Source organism: Herpailurus yagouaroundi, unplaced genomic scaffold, assembly GCF_014898765.1.
Source record: "Herpailurus yagouaroundi ecotype Mexico unplaced genomic scaffold, PumYag 29, whole genome shotgun sequence".
Taxonomy (NCBI): Eukaryota; Metazoa; Chordata; class Mammalia; order Carnivora; family Felidae; genus Herpailurus; species Herpailurus yagouaroundi.
In genome coordinates, this window is record NW_024412377.1 from 34911441 (window position 1) to 34922213 (window position 10773).

General features: G+C 39.1%; 1 protein-coding gene across 5 annotated transcripts in view; it reads left to right on the top strand.

Annotated features, from left to right (window-relative positions):
• The window catches only part of NNT (nicotinamide nucleotide transhydrogenase), a 97911-nt gene extending 88640 nt beyond the window's left edge, over window positions 1-9271 (top strand). For 4 of the 5 annotated variants that reach the window (XM_040496622.1, XM_040496640.1, XM_040496631.1 and 1 more), the window contains exons 20-22: window positions 4610-4728; window positions 5972-6087; window positions 7669-7818. In XM_040496622.1, coding sequence (XP_040352556.1) covers window positions 4610-4728; window positions 5972-6087; window positions 7669-7818 — 385 coding nt within the window. Of the gene's footprint in view, window positions 1-4609; window positions 4729-5971; window positions 6088-7668 lie in introns of all 5 variants that reach the window. The other variant, XM_040496648.1, reaches the window with a different exon arrangement.
• Window positions 9272-10773: the final 1502 nt, after the last annotated feature.

The following is a 10773-nucleotide window of genomic DNA, read 5'->3' on the forward strand; positions in this document are numbered from 1 at the left end:
CTTTTCTTTTCTTTTCTTTTCTTTTCTTTTCTTTTCTTTTCTTTTCTCTTCTCTTCTCTTCTCTTCTCTTCTCTTCTCTTCTCTTCTTTCTTTCTCTTCCTTCCTTTCCTCCCCTCCCCTCCCCTCCCCTCCCCTTGGGGGCTCCACACCCAACATGCAGCTCAAACTCATGACCCTGAGATCAAGATTACATGCTCTATTAACTGAGCCAACCAGCCACTCCTAAAGTACTATATTGTTACTAAAGTACTAAAATGATATTTATGTTCATATTTGAGTCTTAGTAAGTCTCAATAATAAGTCTGATTTATTGAGCATATACTTTGGTTCCTGGAGATTTTTTTTTTTCAAATGTTTTATGTTATTGCCACTATAAAAAAACACTAAAATCTTGAAGAAGTTACCTTAACCAGAGAGTCCACTTACCCCTGCAGAAGTGTTTTCTCTGAGGCAATTTGAAAACAGCTGCAGTGCTGAAGACAGCTTGCATTACCACATGAAGAGTGGGAGCCTAAATTGTCGGTATTTTGCCTTATTTCTTTTGTTTTCAGGAGTGATTGAAAACTTTGGTTTGATATAGACTATGACATTAAGATACCAATTTCTAGTTTAAAAAGAAAGCAATTGGGGCACCTGGGTGACTTAGTTCAGTGTCTGACTCTTGAATTAGGCTCAGGTAGTGACTTCACGGGGTCATGTGGGACTCCGTGCTCCCCATTGGGCTCTGTGCTGACAGTGTGGAGCCTGTGTGGGAGTCTCTCTCCCTCTCTCTCTGCCCCTCCCCTGCCCATGCACTCCCTCCCTCTCCCTCTCCCTCTCCCTCTCCCTCTCTCTCTCAATAAATAGAGACACATTTTTTGAACCTAAAAAGAAAGCAATCTTGTTTTTAGAGAACATTTAAAATTTTTTCTCCGGTGTTGAACTGTTACAGTCCCCAAAATGACAGGAGAATTTGTGGTGGAAGAACTTAAAACGCTATGAGGTGGTGAGCATGGTCTAGAGTGAACTGATGACTGGAGTGAAACAATGACTGCCCTTAATTTTATTTTCGCTAGAACAAAACTACAGCTAGCCCACTGAGGGGAAAGGTGATGAAGTAGTTGAAATAGATGAGACATATTTTTCTTCTGAGACACATTTTTCTTCTGTGTCTGTTTGTTCATCCAGATATTTAATTTTTTTTTTTTTTTCTATTTTATAGCTTGTAGCACTATTGAAACTTTCTGGGCTCTCAATTATTCTCAAAGAACACTGCGAATTGGATTTTTGGAACTCCTTTTTTTACCCATCCAAGCAGAGAATAATAAGTATTTCTCAAACCGTTTCTACACAGTTTTATATAGCCCTTGGCAGGATATGGGCTGATAGTAACAGCCGGTTACTACTCTGGGAAAACTGAGACAGTGAGAGTCCTTAAGTAACCTGCCTAGCAGCAACATAACTAGTAATACCTGAGCTGTCAACTAAACAAAATACCTCTCAAATGTATATCTCCCTTATACCACTATAATGTATAGAGCTAAAAGTTCAGACTCTTGAGGCAGAAAGACCTGAGTTTGAATCCCAGCTGTAACTATTTACTAAAAAAGTTATACAAACTGCACAGCACATCAGGAAGAGCCAGCATTGGCCGTCGTGCCAGAATATATACCAGCAGCCCCCCTTGCTACATTCTTGCTTCTTTCTGTTAGGTGTATGCATAAAGCTCTGAAGCTCTGCTTATTTAACCAAGGACTGGGTTTGAATCACTTGCTCTTATGTTCTAATTCTTTTTGTTTTATTTTAATTCTTTTATTTTAGAGAGAGAGAGAGAGAGAGAGTGAGTACATGAGTTGGGGGTGAGTGGGGGTGGGGGGAGAGAGAGAGAGAATCTTCAGCAGGTTCCACACTCAGCGTGCAGCCCGATGCGGTGGTCGATCTCACGACCCTGGTGTCCTGATCAGAGCCAAAATCAGGAGTTGGGCACTCAACTGACTGAGCCATTCAGGCGCCCCAGTGTTCTAATTCTGGATGGAGAATTTTAAAGATGATTAGGGATAGAATGGAATAATATATGAGAAATCATTTGTAAATGGTGTTACAATATAATAGCATGAAGGATTAAGTTATTTTAAATGAAGTTAATTTTTCCCACCATAAAAAGTGTACATTCTCCTCCTTTCAGTGACTGTGAAGCTGGGAAGATCCCGGCTGGGCCAAGGTCACTGATCTCACTGTCCTCCTAGCCCTTCGGGGTTTCCCCAAAGCCCCTTAATCACATGGTTTGATTCTCCCACAAAAGTGTACATTCTCATAGAAAATCGGGAAAATATATTTAAAAAAGAGGAGAAATAAAATGATTATCTGTTGTATAACTGCATAGGGGTAACTGTTTTGTTTCCTTTTAGCCTGGGGTTTCTGTTTTTTTAATAAACATAAATTATTATTTAGGGGCATTCGGTGATCTCCAAACTAAGATTAAAAATAAATTTGATGAGGGGCGCCTGGGTGGCGCAGTCGGTTAAGCGTCCGACTTCAGCCAGGTCACGATCTCGCGGTCCGTGAGTTCGAGCCCCGCGTCAGGCTCTGGGCTGATGGCTCAGAGCCTGGAGCCTGTTTCCGATTCTGTGTCTCCCTCTCTCTCTGCCCCTCCCCCGTTCATGCTCTGTCTCTCTCTGTCCCAAAAATAAATAAACGTTGAAAAAAAAAATTAAAAAAAAAAATAAATAAATTTGATGAGAGAGAGTACCTGTCACTTGATGTCCCCCCCCCAACTACAAGATCCCCCAGTAATTCAGACTCTTCATTATCACTTAAAAAAATTTTTTTTTAATGTTTATTTACTTTTGAAGGAGAGAGAGACAGAGTGTGAGTTGGGGGGTGGGGAGCAGAGAGAGAGGGAGACACAGAATCTGAAGCAGGGTCCAGGCTCTGAGCTGTCAGCACAGAGCCTGACGTGGGGCTCGAACCCACAAACCGCGAGATCATGACCCGAGCCGAAGTCGGAGGCTCAACCGACTGAGCCACCCGGGCGCCCCTTCATTATCACTTTTAAAGATGTGGGAAAATCCCTTATCATCTATTTAGGCAATTAAATGGCCATTTTAAAGCCCTTTTCAGGTCTGTGTTTTTGGGAGGGGTCAATTCCTGTGCTGCTTTAATCTGTTCCCAGCAGGACCTCTATTAACAGTGGGGACACCTGACTTGGCAGCAGTTTCTGTGTCTTAAATGACATGATTTTTGTGTGAGCCAGCAGTGTATTGTGGCGGCCCTAAAAGCTAAGGCCGACTTAGGCATCATTGTCAAGGAAAGGTCTAAGGATGGGATTTTCTTGCTGTGCCTTATGCATCTAGATTGCATCCAGCATACTGTATTCACTTTGGGGGACTGAGATTTGAGCTGGATATTGCATTGTGGAAATGGGACTCAGACAGCAGCGGATCTGTCAGCATTGAGTAATTGAAAGAATTGAGGATGTTTTGCTTAGTAAGCATCGTAGGATAGCTCAAAGGAATCCACATATGAAAGAGGGAATAAACTCATTATGGCCCCAGAGCAAAACTACAGACCTTGGAAAGCAATGAGATTGGGGTTCCTTTGGTTGAATATGAATGTGTGTGTGTGTGTGTGTGTGTGTGTGTGTGTGTGTGTGTGTGTGTGTGTTATATAATTTTTGAGATTGTCTAGTAATGGAATAGACCTTAGGAAGGAGTAAGTTTCTGGTTACTGAAAGTGTTTAAACTGAAGTCGGATAGATCCCTGCCAAGAACTACTATCAAATGCATTTCTTCGCTGGATTCATTCACTCATTCACTCACTCACTCACTCACTCACTCACTTTTTATTGAGCCCTTCCTGTGTGTCAAGCACTGTGCCCAGTGCTGAGGAGACAGAGATCAATACTGTGGGCAAGGGGCTGGATTAAATGACTCCAAAGATCCCATTATGGTTGTGGTTGAAAGAAATTGCTGGATGCTTCAGTTTCTTTTGCCTTAATAAAAGTGTGGAGCTCTGATTTGTGTATCATTCCGTCTTTGAAACACTCCAGCATGTTGCTATCACATTTCTTCTGGGATGCAGAGTAATGCTTCATATCATTTTCTGAAAGATTGTAGGCTGTTAACTCCTGTCCATGACACTATTTTATTTCTCCAGCTTTGAACATAGAGGTTAAAGTTGAATGTGAAGTCAGCTTTTGATGGAATAATGTTGATTTTTCATGGCAAGTGTTTAATTCCAGGCTGACTTACATAAGTTTTTAAAGATTCAAGATTTATCAGAAAGTATCATGAGAGAACATAATGCTTATTAAATGTAAGGTGATCTTATTTATTAATGTTGTTGGAAATTCTTTGTACTTAAAACATATGGAAGAGTCAGGTTCTAAGGTTACACTTATTTTTTGAGAGGAGTTATCATTTGTGTATACTGAGATATTAAACCTCCAACTTCAATATTTGTAGATTGATCATATATCTGGACTAGTTCTAGTCCCGCCTGTAGAGATCAGATAGTACCAGGAAAAGCAGAGGTGCCAAGAACAAAGTGTGCAGATTTGGAGGTGATGTTGGGGTCTCTGTACATTTTGGCCCATCAAGTAAGCCCAGCTGTTCATTTGTTTCATGTCTAGGTTTGGAATTCACCCAGTTGCAGGCCGGATGCCTGGTCAGCTTAATGTGCTGCTGGCTGAGGCTGGGGTGCCATATGATATTGTGCTGGAAATGGATGAGATCAACCATGATTTCCCAGGTAAGTGGTAAAGGCGATGCTGAAGTCTAAATATTCTTAGTCTGAATAAAGCAACGCCCGTCTTAGGACGTAAATTGTGGGATTTCTGAACACCCACTAGTCCAATGAAGAGTAACCTACCCCTAGTAGGTGTGCAGTTGGAATGAAAGCAGTGAAAGACAGTACTGAATAAGGCACAACAGATTTGTGAGTAGCATGGGTACTTTTGTGCCTTTGAGGGGTGGTGAAAATCTTGAGAGATAGTGGAGCTCATTGCAGAGGGACTCGGAAGAGATCTGGCTTTGGGATCTAGGTCACAATTCTCGCTTGTTTGCATTAGATCCCAGCCTCAGGTTCCTCATTTATAAAATTACTTCTGTTGCTAATTTAATGTATAATGCTAGCCAGTGTCTGAGATTTTCCTGGCTTCTAATTGTACTGATTCATAATCAATAAAGTAGTTTTCTATTTTCTTTTAAATTACTAGGATTTCAGTAGATAAGGTGCTGTACTTTATGGCTGTCATTGGGTAGATGTTGAATGTTAATGACATTTGGCCCAAGATCATGTTTGTTAAAGTTAAACCAGTTCCCCCTGGCAAGTATCCACTGTAAACTTAAAAAATACTGTTTATTAGAGAAAAATAATGAAGTTATATGTGTATCTACATTCACATGGCATTTTTGGCAAAGTTCTAAGGTAATTTATATTATAGTCCTTAAAGAGGGAGTTTGGACCTTTTTAATTTTATGCCCCCTTTGAGATTTCACTGTTGCAAAATTTTGTGTGAAACCTGCCAGTTCCAGGAATTATGGGCACAGCTTTAATACAGTACAGACTCTTAGACCATTTTCTTTGAGACATCAAATAGCATCATATGTGGTCATTTTAAAAGTTGAAAATGGAATGCCAGTCTTCTCAAAAATAATATAACCAACAAGATCATTTTGAGATAATAAAAAAATCGCAAAGTCAGATTAGGTAGATGCATCTGGGGGGAGGGAAACCACAATAATGTAAGCTCCAGTCAGCATGCTCAGGTTCACATGCAGGACCTACTGCTTTTAGCTGTGTGGCATTGGCTAAGTTACCGACCCTCTCTGATAAAGCTCTTTGTACAGTGCCTGGCACAAGTGTGCATCCTATAAATGTTGGCTTTTGTTACTATTGTTATAAAGTGCAGATGACTGTAATTTGCCTGAAAAAAAATGAAAGTAGCCTATTTGAGACTTATATTTTCTCTTTTTTTCCCTTTATTACGTAGACACCGATTTGGTCCTTGTAATTGGAGCTAATGACACTGTTAATTCAGCAGCTCAGGAAGACCCCAACTCTATTATTGCAGGCATGCCAGTCCTCGAGGTCTGGAAATCAAAGCAGGTAAAGTTTCAGACTTGTGTTTCATTCTCATAGTCAAATGTCTCTTCAGACATGCGCACAGAGCCATCCTGGTTCACTCGGCGAGGAGCGCTAATGCCTTTTAAAAGCCGCAGGAGCTGGGGCGCCTGGGTGGCGCAGTCGGTTAAGCGTCTGACTTCAGCCAGGTCACGATCTCGCAGTCTGTGAGTTCGATCCCCGCGTCGGGCTCTGGGCTGATGGCTCAGAGCCTGGAGCCTGTTTCCGATTCTGTGTCTCCCTCTCTCTCTGCCCCTCCCCCGTTCATGCTCTGTCTCTCTCTGTCCCAAAAATAAATAAACGTTGAAAAAAAAAATTAAAAAAAAAAAAAGCCGCAGGAGCTTGAGTGGGCATAGGGCCTAGCTCTCTATATCCAGCTTCTGTCTGTTCGGTGGCCAATAGAGAACCCGAGTGAATGCCCTGGTCACCATTAGAACCAAACGATATTATGTGGATGGATTAACAAAATCTGTAGCCACAGCTGAAAAAAGAGCTGTGAGCTTTTGGAATGAGTCTGGCTGACTTCCAGATAGAGTCCAGTGAAGCAGATGGCTTCCCTCTGGGACAGTGAGTCAGTATCATTGCCTTCATATACGAAGATGAGCATGTTTTTTCATTTAATTTTTTTAAAGGGAATTTGTTGTTGTTATGGGGTGTCTAGAAGAAAGGTGATTTAGAAATCCAAACCATAACGTGGCATAAGGAAGCAAGGCCTGCTCGCGCACATCACCTCTGTGGAGGCTCACCGCTGGGTCATAGAGACTCAAAGGCTTATACCTTTCCCCTGCCTCATTCGAGGGACATGTCTTTACTACCCTTAGGTCAGATCTGCATTTTAACAGTCATAATTATGTAATTATGTAAGTACATTTCCCTTTAATTTTGTTTCTCTTCATTGAAAATATGGGAGTGTAGGGGCGCCTGGGTGGCGCAGTCGGTTAAGCGTCCGACTTCAGCCAGGTCACGATCTCGCAGTCAGTGAGTTCGAGCCCCGCGTCGGGCTCTGGGCTGATGGCTCAGAGCCTGGAGCCTGTTTCCAGTTCTGTGTCTCCCTCTCTCTCTGCCCCTCCCCTGTTCATGCTCTGTCTCTCTCTGTCCCAAAAATAAATAAACGTTGAAAAAAAAAATTAAAAAAAAAAATAAAGTGGTGGAATAGGAATCATGCCATTTTCCCATTAGAAGCTTATGCACTAAGTTTGGTCTCTTTAACACATTAGAGAAAGATGCTTATTTTTCTGAGTAGAAAATGTTACAGGGTCTTTATAGAGAAAAGCTCTGAGAAGAAAATCACTTGTAATCTTATGTTTCATAGATAAACTATTTATTGTTAACAAGATTTTTCTCTCTTGGATGTGAGTATGGGCACATTTAAAAAATTAAAGTTAATACAATATGTGCCTGCATTAAAAAAACGACTCCTTGTGTATTTTAGAAAACTGTGTACTCAGGAGTTAGTAGTGGTGATGCTTCATTTAAAGCTAGGGCAGGGCAGTGTGGGCATACCTATCACATCCCAGCCCAGTCTGTTAAATACACTCATTTTGCCCCTTAATCTTTGCTCCTTAGGTCATCGTTATGAAGAGGTCACTGGGTGTTGGCTATGCTGCAGTGGACAATCCAATCTTCTACAAACCCAACACGGCCATGCTTCTAGGCGATGCCAAGAAGACGTGTGATGCGCTGCAGGCAAAAGTGAGAGAATCCTACCAGAAGTAAATTTTCAAGACCAAGCTGTTGTCCGACAAAGCCACCTCTTCTGTTGTGGGAACAGGCAAATAAAGTATCACTCTATACAGCTGATAGACATCTGTAGCAAAGCTCTTGGAAGAGAAGGAAGACTGAAGAATGCAAAGCAAACAGGGATATTTTTCAAGATCCCTTGATTTTTTTTTTAAAAGATTGAAAATTCTGAATGTCTTTCTGTGCATATTTTTTGTGTTATTAATTCCAAAAGTATTTTATAAAAGGAGAAAGAACAGCCTCATTTTAGATGTAATCCATTTGGATTTTTTTATTCTTCCTCAATGGTCAACAATATTTTAAGAGATTAAGTTTTTAGGATCTTAGGACTTATATACATGGATCTGAACACTCTGACCTTGTAAACATTACAGGTACCTTCGTTTATGTTTTTTCAACAAAGATTACTAATTTGAGACTTGTGTCAGCTCCTGAGCTATCCTCTTACCATTTAACCATGATCTGAATTAACCATATCAAATTGGCTTCAACTTTTCAAACTGTACTACCAATTCTAGATTTCAGGGATGTATTTTCTCACTTCTATTTTAATACCTTAAGGGACTAGGTAATCTTTCAGAGATGCTGGAAACAATGACATCATTTGCTTTGTATGTTTCATCAGGACACCAGTGAAACATATAATTTGAAAGCAGTATTGTATTCTTAAGAATCCCATTTCCAATCAGAGGTGTTTTTAATTTCAATCAATTTATAAAGTGTATTACTGTATTAAGTGCACTTGAATGGAATTCAGCTATTTGACTAATAAATTGAGTTCATCATGTTTGCGTAGAGATGTAGCAATGGTCTCTGGTGACAAAAGGCTCAAGTGAATAGTTTTGCTGGTTACTACCATCCGGGGAAGACTTGCCACTGGGAAATAGATGAAATTACTCGCTCCCTTAATTGTTGGCAAGAATTTTTTTTTCCAAATCAGAATGTGTTTTGAGGCCTTATGTAATTGATGACATTTGAGAAAAATGGTGGCCCTTTTTTTTATTAGCTACCTCTTTGTTTATCTAAACATCAGTAAAGACCATGTCTTTTTGCAGTAAAAGTGTAGATTTTCTTTGTGACTTTGCTACTGTGCCAAAAGCTGTATATAGGTGAATGAATGAGTGAATACTTGGAATATCTGTCTCTCTCTGTAACTAATTTGGTACTAAGTTTCTTGAAATAATTATAAGCACATATAAACTATCTCTAAACCAGAAAAAGAATTAACTGTTGTGAAATTTTTTACTGTAATGCTCATGTTTACTCAGTTTATAACTCACAATATCTATTGGTTTGGTAATCAACTTCTGTTTTGCTGTGCTTGAGATTAAGATCTGTTTGTGTGTGTTTGTGTGGGTGTGTACATGTGTTTTAAAGCAGGAAAGGCTCTTTTTTAATTTTTAAGTAATAAATGCAATTTGCTAATGGATCTCAGGTCATTAGTAACCTCAAGTCTGAATTACATCATGAAAGTTCTACTAGGAAAACAATAAATCGTATCTTTATGCCCTTTTCCTTTTCCCAAAGTACTTGTGGGTATATCTGGAAAGCAGCAACTTGTTTTTTTTTTTTTTTTTAATGAGATAATTCCTGGATTCAGCTTAAACTAAAAATAATGACACTTGGATTTATTTATTTTTGTTATCGTAGTAAATCTTTTTCTATATTTTCAGAATTTAGGACCTCATTCTTTGCTGCTGACTAATCCTTTGTCATCTAGTTGTATTACTTGAGTTAAAAACTATGCTTCAGTTGGTTTTATTTTACTTTATTGCTTAGGATATTTAAATGATTTTTTGGATACAAAATTTCTTAAATTAATACTCCCAAAGGTTGGTGACCTTGGATTATTTATGGTGAAGTCTAAAACCAACAGAAATAATTTTCATCCATCCTATTTTATTGTTCTTTTTTTTCTAAGGCATACAACTGGAAGACATGACTTATTTTTTATTCTTGTATTGTTACACTATGTATAGATATTCAACTGGAAATAATTTTTTTTTAAAGTCCATTGTACCCCACAGTGCGTTACCAAAAAAAAGAATTACGTGTAGGCAGTGAAGTGCTAATGTTGATGTGTCTTTTAGGCCTTTTTGACCATCCGTTATTTTCTCGTTTGTCTTAAATTGGAAGTTTGTGTTTAAATTACTCATCTAAGTAAAGAATATATATAAGTAAATGGATAAATTTTAATACATTATATGTATGTTTCTGCCTAACTCTGGACAGTTTTTCAGCATATAAATCTTTTTATCATTCTCTCTGTATTTTTTTTCTAGGGATTGGAATAGGACGGAGAGAGAGGACTAATCTTTTTCTGCAGTGGGCGTTCAGGCCTTGATGGAGTCAGGGAATAACAGTTAGGTATTTTGTAATGAATCTGGATAGTGGGCCTTGGCCTTTCTGATTCTATCCAAGTCATGGCCCTAACTTTTAGATTTTGCTGTTTTCTCATCCAACACAAATATGGGATATATTATCTGTCAGTCAGGTTTAGGGTTTAGTTCAATTTATCCTATCCCAAAGCCTTATTATGTATAATTAATAACTCATAACCCATGTGTTCATCTGACTTAGAGGCAAATTTTCAAGTCCCTTAAGGCATACGTCTTGTGAATTAAAGCATTTTAGTACTGGAAAGTTGGACAGCTCATTTGTATAGCTAGGGGAGAATAGTTCAAATATCTAATTTATAGCTCCTGCCAGTTTTTGAGAGTCTTTGCCAACAAATATTGGGTCGGAATGGTAAGAGGAGAAAAACAAACAAAATTCTACCCGTCAGTGGCAGCAACTTGCATGTTCCAGCTGCTCTTTAGATTCCCAAAGGAAAGATAAATTAGTGTAATTAACAAGGGGGAAAAAAACACTTTTAAGTGAGACTTTTTTTTTTTTTTTTTAAATTAGAGAGAGAGAGAGGACAGGAGCAGG